This window comes from Rhinolophus ferrumequinum, chromosome 24, assembly GCF_004115265.2.
Source record: "Rhinolophus ferrumequinum isolate MPI-CBG mRhiFer1 chromosome 24, mRhiFer1_v1.p, whole genome shotgun sequence".
Taxonomy (NCBI): Eukaryota; Metazoa; Chordata; class Mammalia; order Chiroptera; family Rhinolophidae; genus Rhinolophus; species Rhinolophus ferrumequinum.
In genome coordinates this window covers 22,826,536-22,842,621 of record NC_046307.1, presented here as the reverse complement: position 1 = coordinate 22,842,621, position 16,086 = coordinate 22,826,536, and the positions used below count along the sequence as shown (strand labels likewise).

At 40.6% G+C, this 16,086-nt stretch overlaps 1 protein-coding gene across 1 annotated transcript; it reads left to right on the top strand.

The window, feature by feature from the left end:
- The first annotated feature begins 1,570 nt into the window (after positions 1-1,570).
- Positions 1,571-11,111, top strand: RBM22 (RNA binding motif protein 22). Its single transcript, XM_033096841.1, has 11 exons — positions 1,571-1,716; positions 2,158-2,211; positions 3,460-3,489; positions 4,108-4,240; positions 5,288-5,388; positions 5,493-5,665; positions 6,494-6,694; positions 7,678-7,842; positions 8,545-8,633; positions 8,837-8,968; positions 10,018-11,111. Exons 1-11 carry the CDS (start codon positions 1,663-1,665, stop codon positions 10,146-10,148), a joined length of 1,263 nt encoding a protein of 420 aa, XP_032952732.1. The 5' UTR covers positions 1,571-1,662; the 3' UTR covers positions 10,149-11,111.
- The last annotated feature ends 4,975 nt before the right edge of the window (positions 11,112-16,086 follow it).

Here is a 16,086-nt window from a genome sequence, read left to right as displayed (position 1 = left end):
TCATAGCTGTGGAAATAATCAGGAAACTTGAAAATAGGTCGATAGAAATTATCCAAACTGACACCCCCACCACCGCCCCACCAAAAAACGAATGAAACAACAGAGTATTCAAGATCTATGGGACAATATCAAATGGCCTAATGTGTGTAACTGGAGTCCAGATGGAGAAGAAACAGAAGAATATTTAAAGAGATGATGTCTAAAAATTTTCAAAATATAATGAAATCCAAGAAACTCAGATAAACCCAAGGACTTTCTCATACAGAAAAATATATACTTAGCCATATGATCAAATAATCCCAATCCTAGAAATTTACAAATGAAAACCTATGTCCATATAACAACCTGTATGTGAAGGTTTATAATGGCTTTATATTTATTTATATTCATGGAACTCTGGAACAACTCAAAAGTCCATCAACTGGCAAATGGCTTTTTTTTTTTTAAACCTTCCTGGTGTAACCATACAATGGAATTCTCAGCAATAAAAAGAAACAAATTACTGGCACGTGTAACAATATGGATTAATCTCAAATACAATATGCTAAGTAAAAGAAGTTAGACCCAAAAGGCTACTTAGGATTCCATTTATGACATTCTGGAAAAGGCAAAACTATAGGGACAGAACGAACTGTGTGGGAAGAAGTGGATTGATTTGGGCACGAGGGAACTTTTTGGGATGATGGAACTATATATATATTTGTAGTGAATGTATGTAAAATTTCCTAACTTTACAACAAAAAGGTAAATTTTTACCGTACATAAATTATACTTGAAATAAACCTGATTTTAAAAAATACGAGGTGACTTAAACGTCTTAGGTAGTTTGATGATAGGTCAAAAATTATGAAAGTGGTACCAGAAGGCTTGAAATTCATAAAATATTGGCAGTGGTTGAGTTGTCCCAAAAACGGTATTAACAACGCGTGTGTTGATCCGAAAGACCCTTTTTGTTTCATTAGTTGGAAAAACAGTACTATTGTCTCTGGATTTGTGGCTTCACCATTTATTAGTTACGCGATCAAGAGCAAGTTAATCTCTCTGAACCTGTTTCCTTTTCTATAAAAGAGGGACAGTCATATTTGCCCAGAGGGTAATGGTTGCTACAGTAGGTAAAATACATCCAGCTAAATTCGACTTTCAGATTAAACGAGTCATTTTTTAGTATAAATGTTTGCGATGTATTCATACTAAAATATGGTTGTTTATCTGAAAGTCAAATTTAACTAGACGTTCTGGGGTTCTACTTGCTAAATCTGGCAACCCTACAGAGGAGTTATTGTTAGAATTAAAAAAGACACTGGCATGGCAAGACATTCGCCCAGCGTTTGACAAAACAAACGCTCAGTGCGAGCTGACGCAGTTTTAATCCCAGCCCCTCATTCATTACTTGTTTCTGTATTCTTTCACTCAGTTTTTAAATACAGTATTTGTACGTGGAGCTCTTCATCCCAAGTAGGGACCAACTCCAAGGACGCAACAGGATATAATGTACCAAGATTCCAATTGTTAAGCTAAGAAAAATCCAACCGCGCGACGTCACGACACCCAAGGCGCGTGAATAAGACGTAGGCAGACCGGAAGCAGCCGCGGGGCCTGACGGGATTGTGGCGGTCCTCTCTCCCAATTCGGAAGCTACCTCTGCCGCCGGACGCTCTTAACATGGCGACTTCGCTGGGTTCCAACACCTACAACAGGCAGAACTGGGAGGATGCGGTGAGTGTACCTGCAGGAGGAGGACGCAAAGAGGCGGCAAAGCCGGGCCCCCTGCGGGCGGGCACAGCTGTGGCTGCGGCGCGGCCGAGGAGATTCCAGGGAGGAGCCAGCGCTGCGGCCTAGCTCGGCTAGAGCCGGAGGCTGGAGGGCGGCCCTGCTGTGGGCTTGGAGGGAGGGGGCTTAGCGTGGGTTCGGGACCAGCCCCCTTTCCATCCCTGCCCTCTCCTTGCTGGTCTTTTCTCCCGCCGCCTGCCGGAAGAACAGACAGCGTCCCCCTCCCCCCCCCACCCCCGCGACCCGGCGGGTGCTGGACCTCGGGTTCCTGCCCTGCTTTATTCGCCACCCTCGCTCCCCGCCCTCTCCCCTCCGTACCCACTAAAGTGGCTGAGATGGCAGGGTCTTCGGAACTTGGCCCTCAACCAGATTTCCCATTTTCACCAGGACTTCCCCATTCTGTGCCAGACGTGTCTCGGAGAAAACCCGTATATCCGAATGGTGAGTGATCGCGTGTGAAACGGGAGTTACTCCTATTCTGTCAGTGTGATGGTTGTTACTTGGACGCTGTCCTTGAAGTGCTTCTCTTAGCCAAGCAGAAGTAATGATGCCCCTTTACTAACCCAAAGCCTAGGAGAATTTGCAAAGGACTGTCATACTTATTGTCTCACTTTGGAACTCAACGACAATCCTGTGATGTAGGAGTCATAATACCATGTTTCCCCGAAAATAAGATCTAGTGGGCCCATCAGCTCTAATGTGTCTTTTGGAGCAAAAATTAATATAAGACCTGGTATTATATTATACCTGGTGTCATATTATATTATATTTATTACATTATATACCCGGTCTTAAATCATATTATATAAGACCAGGTCTTATGTTATATTAAAATAAGACTGGGTCTTCCATTAATTTTTGCTCCAAAAGACACATTAGAGCCGATGGTCTGGCTCGGGAACACGGTAGCTAAGATTTGTGGAGCATTTACCTAGAAGGTAGATCTATTAACCAGAGGCTGAGAGTTTGTCTTTTCATATAGTAAGTGAGGAGTGGGTCTGAGATTTAAATTCAGATATTCTCACTTCAGGGACCTCAGCAACTTGGGCAGAGAACCAGGACTAGAAACTAGTTTTTCTGACTCCTAATCAAATGCCTTTTGGCCACTGCACTTTGTCACCTATTTAATGTAAGGTACCTCCATCCTTATAAAAGGTAAAATTAGTGGCAATTAACATTCAGTAATTAAGATTGTATTGTGATCAATCTCAGAGGTATTAGTATGTTGATATGTTCAAGATGTTTGAACCGTTTATGGGAAGGGAACATTTACTATATACAGATATCAGCACAGGATGAGTCTATGGTAGTTACCTTCTGACTGAACTTCATAAAATGGGCTGGCTATGGCCACATCCGTTCTGATTTGGGGACTGTGGCAACTTAGGTATTTTAGTTCTTAGGAGAGAATTTGGGAGGCAAAAGTGAACCTTAGAGTTGTGGCTGTAGAAAGACACTTACTTACCTGTTAGATCCATAAGATTCTTAAGAGATTATAACTCATAGTAAGTAGGTGGTTAGAAAATACAATCCCCCCACCCCGAAAAAAAAAGTTCCCTTCAACCCCTTTTAGGGTGCCATGGATCTCCAGACACATTTCTTGGGTTGTATTTAGGGAAGGAACAGACATCTGATCTTTTTCTTTCTGGAATTCTTAGTTCTTACTTTTCTATTATTTTTCTATTTCAGACCAAAGAAAAATATGGGAAGGAATGCAAAGTAAGTATGTCTGTTAAAGAGTAATGATTTCATTTTATTTTTCTTTTCTCTACCAAATTAGCCGTCACCTTGCTGGAGCTTTGAGGTCCTCCAGTAAAAGTCAATGCTACACAACTTTCATGTATCATTTATATACTCATTGGCTGTTAACTATTTAGTGTGCAAGGTAAGAAAATGAGCCCTTTGATGTAAGTGTCCTTTACCTAGTGTCTATGGATGGGCTTTGAACCCCCTGAGATTGTGTACAAAGTGCTGTGTGACTGCACAATAGAGGAGGAAGGTCACAGTTGTCATGAGATTCTCCAAGGAGTATATGACACTCCCCACTCCCCCCCAAAAAAAAGATGAAGGGTCAGGTTATTCATGCTGCTCTGGGGTGGAGAGGACTTTGACTTTTGAGTATTTCATTTCTATATTATGTGAATTTTTTACTACTGAGGCAGGGTGTTGTGAACATTGAAATAGCAGATGGCATTTAGACTAGCTGATTGCTAAGGTTTCTTCTATACCCTACATTTGGAGATCCTTTCTTTGAATCCCCCATTGTCATTAAGTCTCCTGGATTGATTGTCCAGGGTAGGACCATTCACACTCTGTGGCTCTTATTTTGTGTTAAAGATCTGTGCCAGGCCATTCACAGTGTTTCGCTGGTGCCCTGGGGTCCGCATGCGTTTCAAGAAGACTGAAGTGTGCCAAACCTGCAGTAAATTGAAGAATGTCTGTCAGACCTGCCTCTTAGATCTAGAGTATGGTACGTTTGCCCTGTCCAGTAGAACTGAAAGTATGCAGGTGCAGGTGCCCTAGACAACAAACCAGTTTTTTTGTCTCCCATGTCTCACCCTACCTCTCGTTCTGACCCGCTTTGGAATGTCTGCTGTGGTCTGCTTTTCTTAAGAGAAGAGCCATGGTAGGCCATTCTAGAGTTCTCCTGAACAACAGTAGGCAGAGTTGGGAGTTAATCAGAACTGGCCTAAACCGCCCTCATGTACACCCATGTAGCCAAGGTGAGGTAAAGGCATTGTTCTTATGATAGGTAACTTCTTGGCCTTGGGCTTCTTTCTAGATCCAAAACTTTCTCCCACAGTCCCTACCAAGAAGCTCAGAGGCTAATTGTGTTTTAGGTTTTTGTCTTAACTGGGTTGTTAGGACTAATATACTGCCACTGTTTCACAGTAACTGCTTTTGGAGTGATTTTGTTTTTTAACTGCAGGTGACTTTGTTTATGAGAAAAATACTTTTTCAACAAGCATTTACTATACAATAAAATAAAAAGGAAAAGGAAAATAGGAGTTTATATATGTTAAGTTCAGAAAGTTATTCTGCTAATCAGAGTCCTGGTCACGTATTATTTATATGTTTGTGAAGGAGGTGGTCTTGTTCTAGAATACAGTGACCCCTGTATGAGTGACTGACTATCCAAAGGATATGGACGATTGGCCTAAAAATTAACCTTATTTTATGTTTATATTAAATACATGGTGTTGCAGTAAAAGCTAGATACATTATTCATGTATAGGCCAAATCTGACTATAACCAAAGTTTGTTCATCTAGAAGATTTTCTAAAACATTTGTTTCAATCAAATTGGTGACAGTTCTGGAATTTGGACAATTTCTTAGAATGCTGTGTAGCAGTGTTTGCCTGATGGTACTAAAGAGTTTGAATAAAAATATAGTAAATCCTCTGGTACCAGATAAGAAAGTGGAGAAAGGAAGAGTGACACTGTGTTGCATGTGCATATTGACTATGAATATTTTTAAATATACCTGAGGTTTTTTTCCTGTTTTCCTTTGTACCAGGCCTCCCCATCCAGGTTCGTGATGCAGGATTGTCTTTTAAGGATGACATGCCCAAATCAGATGTCAACAAAGAGTACTACACACAGAATATGGAGAGGGAGGTATGCTGCCACGTTCTTCTTGTAGTCTTATATTTGATAAAAGAATCCTAGTGGATTGACGCAATGTGTATAACTTATCTTTTGAATTTGTCATCCCTGTGTAGATTTCTAACTCTGACGGGACACGGCCAGTTGGCATGCTGGGGAAAGCCACATCCACCAGTGACATGCTGCTCAAACTGGCCCGGACCACACCCTATTACAGAAGGAATCGACCTCACATTTGTTCCTTCTGGGTGAAAGGAGAATGTAAGAGAGGAGAAGAATGTCCATACAGGCAAGAGCTGAAGTGCATTTTCAGTATTTGCTTTCAGATGATGAGTCATCTAAGAAGTAGGAGGTTCTAGCTTAAACTATTCTGCTTTAAAATCTGTGTAAGTTTATACAGCTAGTGTGATATATCTCATGTCTTAAGACTGTTAAATTTAGAAGAGCTCGATTGTTTTTACATATAACAGAACTTTTACTTAACATCTGAGCCTTGGGAAGCTAAATTGCTGTGCCATATAATACAGATACTGACCCTAGAAGTTTTTCCTTGAGATGTATGTCTTCAGTGTCATGGAATAGCTGGGTTGAATCTCAGTGTATAAACTAAGGCCAGGTGTTTAACAGGTATGTGAGTATGTTTTGGTCAAGACTGCCAGGCATCTGGATTAGGAGTTCTTAACTTGGAGTTGGTTACCCCACCTCTGCCAAAAAGAACTACCTATTCCTTTTTCTAGGGCTGGGTCCATAGCTTTAATCGCTCTCAGTGGAATGCATGCCTCAGATAATGTTAAGAGCCATTGACCTAGAGAGGGATAACTATGTTTTGGTTACCTTTTGTTTTGAGGTGGATCGTGCCCAAAGCATTTCTGTATAAGGAAACTCTGCCACCCTGAATGGCCATTTAAATGGCCTTTAGGAGGCTGGCAGTCCTCGTGTCATACAGTAAATCAGGTGATACTAGCTCTGTTTTGATAATCATGTTTCGGTATGGCCAAAGTTTTAGTTCGAACAGCATTTCAGGGCACGTATTTGGGACTTTCGTAGCTCCCGTTGGGTGACACCTCTAAATGTGTTTCCTGTGTCTCACGTTTATGCGTTCTTTCTTGAACCATAGACATGAGAAGCCTACGGATCCAGATGACCCCCTCGCTGATCAGAACATTAAAGACCGATACTATGGAATCAATGACCCCGTGGCAGATAAGCTGCTGAAGCGGGCTTCAACAATGCCTCGTCTGGACCCGCCGGAGGACAAGACCATCACCACTCTGTATGTTGGTGGTCTGGGGGACACCATTACCGAGACAGATCTAAGGTTTGTGCCTATAAACCTTCAATGAGCTCTGTTTGCTTTTAACGGCCCTGGAATGATTTTTTTTTTTTTTTTGGCAAAAACACAGGCAAGCATGATAATCCTGTACAAAGTACATTTTTCTTTAGTCGCTCCATAGTCAGTAAGTATCATGCTGACTAGAATTTTTATGAACTTGTCCTTTATGATGCCAGAGTGGCAGTGTTCATCAACAGTGCTTATTCCATTCTTGCATAGGGTAATAATTACATGAGATTCTATTTGGCCTAACAGCCAATTAGAGTTTTTAAAATAGGGCGCACATCCAAGTATGATTAATTATGTAGGGGAGGGCGAGCTTTACAATTATAAAACTCTTGTGGTTTAAATTGTAGGCTTAAAGAGATTGGCATTTGGTAAATTTGTGTGATTCTTGGCTCGTATTTTGCTCAACTAGATGAGATATCTGGGCAAATAGTGGAAATTACCTCTTCCAAAGAAATTAAAGTGGAGAAGAAACTCCTATAATTTTATAACCTGCCCTTGTTAGCCTGTCTCCATTAAACCCTGTCTAAGTGAGTTAGACAATCCCCAGGGGTTGGCAGACTTTTCCCGTCTTAACACTCCTTTTCTTCATTCTTCAACATTTACATTTTTTAAAAAAATGTTTTTGGCTCATCGAAAAAATGTTTTTGGCTCATCGTCCATGGGGCTGTAGTTTGCTAACCCCTTATCTAGGTTTAGGGGTCCTAAGGAACCTAGTGGGGCCCCTTTTTCTCCACAGAAGAAAACCCTGAGATGTTTAGTAACTTTTATTTGCTCATTATTTTTCTTTACCTCTCTCAATATGCAGCACCCACAGTAAAGTATTGGGGGGAACTACCTGCAGATAGTTAGGCAGATAATTTTGTGGTGAGTCAGTGGAAAAGTTCATAATCCACTTTTGATCTCCTGGGAGTGTCTCTGTGTTATTAACTCTTGTTTTTCTGTGCTGGTATTCCCTTCAGAAATCATTTCTATCAGTTTGGAGAAATCCGGACGATCACCGTTGTACAGAGACAACAATGTGCTTTCATCCAGTTTGCCACAAGGCAGGCTGCAGAAGTGGCTGCGGAGAAGTCCTTTAATAAGTTGATTGTCAATGGCCGTAGACTCAACGTGAAATGGGGAAGGTGAGAGAGTTAGACTATTCTAAAATACTTTTATTGAGGTTCTCAAGAAACTGTTGTAGTATCTGGGGACTAGTAAGGCTTTGGTGAATAGATTTAAATCAATAGGACCTTTTTTATTCTCTGACAGTCATTCCTGTGGAGGTTGGGAACAGCCTGCTTTGGAATTTATTCAGGGTTTTGGTGTAGTAATCTCCTTTGAAGAAAGTTCATGTTTTTTTATGACCAATTATAATGCCAGGGCCTGATCGGTGGATTTGAGAATTTACAAATGAATTAGATCCAGATTCTGTCCTCTAGAAGCTGGTTGTCCAGTGGAGAAGAGCACCTGATTTAGGTTTGAAAGTGATGATTGTATAAGAGAGATACAGGGAAAACGCCCTGAACGTTCAAAGGGGAACATGTTTCCAACTTGGAACCAGGAGATGTGAATAGCAGCACGAACCCTTCTGGAGTGCTTCCTGTGTGCTAATTAGGCTCTGTGCTTGACACAGATAGGTTGTCTCTTCTAGTCCTTAGAACGATTCTAGCAAATTTTAAACCCAGGTCTTTCTAGCTTCTAAAGCTTTGCTCTTATCCACTCTGCACTGTGGAATTTATGGAAAGAGTGTTTGCTGAAGATGAGGCAAGGAGTGAAGGAACTCCATATGACTAGGAAACAGAAGCAGAGGTGGAAGAGAAGGTGTGTGTGTCTGTGTCTCCCAGGTCCCAAGCAGCCAGAGGAAAAGAAAAAGAGAAGGACGGAACCACAGACTCTGGGATCAAGCTAGAGCCCGTTCCAGGACTGCCAGGAGGTGAGTGCAGAGTTTCTACCTACCCAGTAGTTAGCTAGCTTCAGACGCCCAGCTGCCCCAATGTTCCTCCGATGTTGGAAGAGACCCAGGTCTCTGGCTCTGTTGTAGCTCTGTTCTCCCAGCAGGAGCCCCCAGGATTTAAAGGCGGTGGAAGCAACTTTGCACAATTGTTTTCTCCTCTAACTGTTGGCTGTTTTCTGCAGCTCTTCCTCCTCCTCCTGCAGCAGAAGAGGAGGCCTCTGCCAACTACTTTAACCTGCCGCCCAGTGGTCCTCCCGCTATGGTGAACATTGCCCTGCCACCACCTCCTGGTATTGCCCCGCCCCCACCCCCAGGTAACTTTCATCTTCCTTCTTGGTAAATAAGTCTGACTTAGTCCAGAAAAATCCATGTGAAAGCCCTGTCTTTACAACTCACCATCGTGTCTAATAGTCTTGATCCTTTGAGTTTGGCCCATAGAAGTCTCCAGGTAAATCGGATTTGTTAGGATTCCTGACACTTCATTTTTCTCCTGGCCTGCTGAGGAGAGGAAAGTCGCAAGTTTTCTGAAGATCTGAGTATACGTAAACTCAGAACGGGAGTTACTGGATTGCAGTGACCTATCCCCAATTTGTTCCCTGTTCTAACCTAATCCTGATGCTCTAGAGCACCACTGCTTCAAGTGTATGCTGTGGACATGTGGCACTTCACAAAGCATTGTTACTTGTCTGCAACAACAAAAGGAGCTTGTGCCAGAATGGAAATTCATTAAGAAAGTCTTGTTACAAAAAATTATCAGATGAACTAAGCAGTGCGCTTGGTTGTGTAATTAGTTACATTTGGCTCAAGGTCTTTATCTCATTGGTGGCCAGGTCTAAACAGTGCGAGGACCAGCACTTTGTATAGTTCTGCTCTAGAAAATGTCACTAACAGTGTGAACAGTGTAAGTAAATCACACGTTGCCAGTTCTCCTGTGGCAGAGTTCCTATACTCTTTGAAGAAGGTCCTGGTTTCGGAACACCCTCCGTTCTAATATAAAGCACTGCAGTTAATGATGACAGGGTTTTCCACCAGCCTGATTGCTGCCTCATCTCCCAAATCCTGATTGAATTCTGCCTGGTAGGATCGGCGTGTTTGAGAAATAGCAGGGGCTCAGATGACATACTGGCAGATACCTTGAGTCCTGTGGAGTTTTCTTTTAACCTGGACTGAGAGGAACGATTTCTCCAACCAAGGAAGTACCGTAAAGAGACTTTCCTAAGCAAGTCTTGTGAACTGACAGTTTTTGAAGCCCCCTGTCGTTTGATTTATGTGTAGATGGTTTTGACCTTAGCGAAATTCAGAGGTTTGAAAGGTCAGGGGAACTGCAGGCCTAACAGATTTGTCCTCTCCCATCTATCTGTAGGTTTTGGGCCACACATGTTCCACCCAATGGGACCACCACCTCCTTTCATGAGGGCTCCAGGACCAATCCACTATCCTTCTCAGGACCCTCAAAGGATGGGAGCTCATGCCGGGAAACACAGCAGCCCCTAGCACATTATCACTACTCCTGGGCTCTACGGAAGACAGGGCGCTTAAAAATCCCAGTAAATGAATCTTGGAATAAATCTATTTTTCCTCCCTTTGTAGTTTCCGTGGTAGCTAAATGTGTTCAGATATGGGCAGTCAGAAAATGACACCCATGCTTTGATTGATGGACCTCAAATAAGCTGCCACGAACACGTCTGGTTACTACTATAACATTACTAATAAAACTTAATGCCTGTTCCCTTTAACTTCTGTGCGGAACAAGCAGTGGGGTGAATTGGAATGTCCAACCAGAGTGACCATCCCAATTATATGTTCATTTTGTATTTCTGGGGGTGGGGGGAATTGACCTGTAGTAAAAATCTGTTGACCATTTTTATGTCCATTGGATATTTTCCTTTTTATCATCTGGAAAAAGATTACTAGTACTAATCATTGTAGCGGCGTGAGTGTGATTTAACACATCTGAAGTCACACCCTCAGAAAGACAAGTGGAAACCGGCAGACTGAGCACAACCCAGGTCTCTTACCTCTCCTTTCCTCATTGATTAACAAAGGGATCTGGCTGATGGTTTCACAGAAGTAAATGCTGTGCTACCAAAAGAAAACTCAAGTAGAAGCTATTTTTTAATCCTATCAGTCGGATGGAAACGTGTCGTGGAGCTGTGTATCATTGAAGAAACCTGGTGTCTGGGATGAAATTATTTTAAAGAACTTCCTGTAAAACACTTTCACCAGCTGTGAAACGGAAAGCATTGGAGTGTGTTTGAATGGAAGACTTGTGACATTCAGCTGGAACTTTGACCTTCAGCATTCGCCTTCGTGTGTCGCATTTTCATTCCCTGCTTCTGGGCAGGGGACTGTGTTTGGTCTTTGAATGTTTGGGTAGAACTGAATTGTAGATGGTAAAAATAATTTGATGTTTTGTTATGTTTTTTGTTTTTAAAAAATTAAAATGGGTCAATTTTCCAAATGTTGTCATAGGCTTATTTCTAGATTTCTGTTTTCTTTATCCTTTCGCAGCTGAACTTCAGGTCAGTGGAAGTTAGAAACAAGTTATGTATAAATGTAAATTTTTGCTTTAGACTTGATTTTCATCTCTGTATCCATTCTGTGATGGTAGAAAGGTCCCAGAGTCTTCTGTGTGTCGGTTGCTTTAAAATGTCACCCTCATATTATACAAGTCATTTGAAAAGGAAACAGGCAAGGTTTATCTACAAATCCCTTTTTCCTGAAACCAATTCCATGTCACTTTTATATAAAATACTTATGGTATGGACATACCCCATATAACACACTTTTAGCTTCATGGGAGAATTTTCATTTTCCTCTAGAGGGTTTTATCTTGCTTTTTTTTTTTTTTAAGATTTAAAAATTTATCTAGAAACACTTATAAAGTTTGATTTTATTTCTAGTAATATCAAATGAGAAGAAATACAGGGTACTTCAAGTATTTTGACACATTTGAGTAGGATTTTGGGTTTTTTGTTTTTGTTTGTTTTTTTGGTCTACTTTTGAGCATGTAAAAGATTTTTAGCCAGTTTTGAATAAGATGTGAGTCATGTAGTGTTTTAATAATGGCCAGATTTGATTATTTATACCTATACTTACATGTACATACTCATATGTAAATATACGACTATCCAATTGTATATTCTTGCCTTTTTGAGAAGGAAGAGATTTTAAATTTTGTGCACTGTCTGGCTGTGGGTATATTTTTTTTTGAAAAGCATAAGCCAGTATAAATTGTATAGAATACAATTGTATAGAATAGAATACAAACCTAAATATAGAATAGATGCTCAGTCTTTCTTAAGTCAGAACTATGAGCAATTAGACTTGACAAAAAAGGCAGGTGCTTACCAGACTCCATTTCCTCCTCTTCCAGGGCACACAGTTGGGGGTACACTTGGTAAAAAGTAACCTTTGCTATTCCCAGACCTGGTCTGTCAAAACATCTCTCCCAATTCTATAAGCTTTTCCCCTTCTACTGGCCAAATGCACAGGATGATTTCTGGAGGATGGCAGAGGCTATCAGGGTGGAAGGAAATGGGTTTTCTGTCACTGCCTTGAGAGCATTGTGACCTGAGGCATTTTTGTTATAGTAAGCCATTGAGACCTGGGGATTTATCTATTCAAGTAGTTAATGTTACTCTAATTAAACTGATGTAGCCAAATTTGATCACAAAGACCAAAAGCCATTTTTGTTTGTACTGAGTAATGGTTTAAACAGATGAGCCAAATTACCTGAGTTCAAATTCTCACTTCAGCACCGCTCAGCTATGTGACCTTGGGCATGTTACTTAACCTCTGTCTAGTTGTCATAATGCCTCACCTCCTAACCCTTCTCACTACCTGTAGTGTTTTGAGCTGCTCCCCTCGTAGAGAAAGCTTAGAAGGCACAGCAGCATGACAACTGAAGTAAGATAGTGAATGCCCATGGGGCAGAGTGAGATGTGACATATTTTGGAAACCAAATCAGTGAAATGTAACCTGAGATAAATGGAGATGAAAGGAGTCTAGGGTGACCCCAACACCCCAGGTCTCTGGCTTGACCACTGGATTAAGGTGCTGTCTTTCAGGTTTCTTCTTTGTAAAGGTACTATTTTCCATCCCTTCCCAGGCTTTATTCTTTTGAAGTCAGCAAGTCCACTCTAATCAGTAGGAGGGGAATTATGTTCCACCTCCTGAAGCGGGGAGTATCTACATACATTATTTGAAAGTCTTCTGTAAAGAAGGGAGATTTGTCCTGTTCCCCCCATTTATTTATCACCATGGGCCTATGGATTTATTCTTTGAGTTATAATCTGTGAGTTGTCTTTTCATTCTCTTGACAGTGTCATTTGATGCACAAGTTATTAATTTTCTGTTTATTAAAAGTGTTTCTTAGTTAAAATAATGAGTATTCTCCAATTTGGTGGTATAGGATTGTACATTTTCATTTTATAGTTCAAGTTTTTCATATCTTTACTCATTTGTTTGATAACTGATCAATAATTGAAAGAAATGTGTAAATATTTCCACTATGATTATGGATTTATCATTATGTAAGGATCCTTATTACAGTAATGCTTTTTGTCAGAAAGTCTTACTCTGATAGTATGGCTAGAACACATTTCTTTTTTTAAGTTTATTTTTCAATTAGTTTTAGGTGTACAACACAGTAATTAGACGTTTATATACCTTACGAAGTGATCACCCCGGTAAGTCTAGTACCCATTCAGCACCATACCGTTACTACAATATTATTCACTATATACCCTGTGCTGTACTTGATGGCCCCATGTCTATTTTTATAACTGGAGTTTATATTTCTTAATCCCTTTCACCTTTTTTTGCCCATGCCCTCAACCCCGCTCCCCTATGGCGACCATCAGTTTCTCCTCTGTATCTATGAGTTTGCTTCTGTTTTGTGTTTTCTTCCTTTGCTTTTTTTCATTTTTAGATTCCACATAAAAGTGAAATCATACGGTATTTGTCTTTCCTTCTCTGATTTATTTCACTTAGCATAATACCTTTTAAGTCCACCTACATTGTCACAGAAGGCAAGATTTCATTCTTTTTTATGGCTGAATAATATTCCACTGTACATATGTACCACATCTTCTTTATTTATTTATCTGTTGATGGGAACTTAGGTTGCTTTCATATATTAGCTATGGTAAATAATGCTGCAATGAACATCGGGTTGCATATATCTTTTTGAATTATGTTTTGGATTTCTTCGGATACCCAGAATTGCAGGGTCATAGTTGTAAATTTTTTTAGGAACGTCTATACTGTTTTCCATAGTGGCTGCACCAATTTACAACCCCACCAACAGTGCACAAGGGTAAAACACATTTCTTTGGGATGGGATTTGACTGATTTATTCTTTTCCATTTCTCTATTTCACTTCTGTGTTATATTTTTAGGATTGGTGCTTGTGAACAACATGGAGCATCCAATCTGGTGAGTCTTATCCATTTACATTTATTGTGATAACTGATACATTTGAATGTATTTATACCACTTTATTTTACGTGCCTTTGCTTCTTTTTCATCCTTTCTGCCAACTATGCAATTGATTTTTCTGCTCACCATTGCTGCTTAGATTTTATACTTTCTTTCTGGATCCTTCCCAAAGCGTGTTTTTTGTTTTGTTTTGTCGTTATTTCTGGGGTAGGTGGAATGCTCTTTAATATTTATTGTCTGAAAAATGTATTTTGTTCTCACTTCTTGAAGATATTTTTCCATTATTGCTGTTATTCTAAGTGTTGTTCTTTTGTAGGTAATCTAACTTTTTTGGTCTGGGTGCCTTTGAAATTTCTCTGTGACATTGGAGTTCTGCAGTTTCACTGCAGTCGTTCTTAGGTGTGGATTTAATTTATCCTCATGACAGAGTGATGGTTATGTGAGTGTTAACCTTTTATCAACTCTGGAAAATCGCTGGTCCGTTTTAAACTCCTGGAACCCCTATTAGTCGTTTGGGCATTTTCTTTTTTTTTTTTTCTTTTTTTGATTTTATTGGGGAAGGGGAACAGGACTTTATTGGGGAACAGTGTGTACTTCCAGGACTTTTTTCAAGGCAAGTTGTTGTCCTTTCAATCTTAGTTGTGGAGGGTGCCGTTCAGCTTCAAGTTGTTGTCCTTTCAGTCTTAGTTGTGGAGGGCGCAGCTCAGCTCCAGGTCCAGCTGCTGTTTTCTAGTTGCAGGGGGCACAGCCCACCATCCCCTGTGGGAGTCGAACCGGCAACCTTGTGGTTGAGAGGACATGCTCCAACCAACTGGGCCATCCGGGAGCTCAGCGGCAGCTCAGCTCAAGGTGCCATGTTCAATTTTAGTTGCAGGGGGCACTGCCCACCATCCCTTGCGGGACTCGAGGAATTGAACTGGCAACCTTGTGGTTGAGAGCCCACTGGCCCATGTGGGAATCAAACCGGCAGCCTTCGGAGTTAGGAGCATGGAGCTCTAACCGCCTGAGCCACTGGGCCGTCCCTGGGCATTTTCTTTTTATCTGCCATGTCTTTTAACTTCACTCTCACGTTTTCCGTTTCTTTATGTCTCTGATTTATTGTGGGCACTTTTAGTTCACAGATTCTCTTTTCACGTACATCTAATCTACTATTAATCTACTAACTTTTTTAAAAGAAGGAATGATTTTGGTAAAATATAACATGTACAGAAAAAGTACATAAAACACAAATGTACAACTAAATACTTTTAAAGTGAATGCCTGTGTAACAATCACCCAGACCTAGAAATAGAAAATTTCCAGCTTTCTCAGAAGCATTTTATGTGTGCCTTCACAATCGCAAACCTTTCTGTCCTCCCAAGTTAGCACTATCCTGACTTTTTCAACACTTCTTTGCATCAGTAAACATAAACATGTGGATGTCCCCTCTTTGGCTTACCCTTTTGTTTCTGAAATGCCTCTGGATTGTTGACTGTACTTGCAGGTCGTTCGTGTTCATTGCTGCCATGTCTAATGTCAGATTCCCAATGTTTTGCTATCCTCTGCCCTTTTTATTTCTATATCATTGTGTGATTTCATTTATATAAAGAACAAAAACAGACAAACGTATAGAGAGGTTTATATGAAGGCCCCCCAAATTATATGAAAGGATAATGACGTGCTTTTTCAGGATCCAAATTTTACTTATGGTTGAATAAAGAAGCAAAATACAGACTAATACATGTAGTATGATCCCATGAACACAACGACGTATCTTTGCACTTGTGCAACTCTACCCATGTACATAGTTATCTATTCAAATAATCCTAGAATTCTAGAAGGACCAAGTTGCTACCAGTGGTTACCTCTGAGGTGCAGGAGGGTGGGAAGGTCTGTGTCGCATGGTAGGGACTATGTGGGCAGATACCTTTCCATTTTACTTCTTCATTTGTTTGTTTATTTTTACAATAAGCTTTTTTTAAAAAAAAAAATAAAACAACACGAGTGCGAG

Coding starts and splice junctions, on each gene's coding strand:
- RBM22 (XM_033096841.1), top strand. CDS start 1,663: ATGGCGACTTCGCTGGGTTCCAACACCTACAACAGGCAGAACTGGGAG. Junction 3,490..4,107: donor AATATGGGAAGGAATGCAAA/GTAAGTATGTCT, acceptor TTTGTGTTAAAG/ATCTGTGCCAGGCCATTCAC. Junction 8,969..10,017: donor TGCCCCGCCCCCACCCCCAG/GTAACTTTCATC, acceptor ATCTATCTGTAG/GTTTTGGGCCACACATGTTC.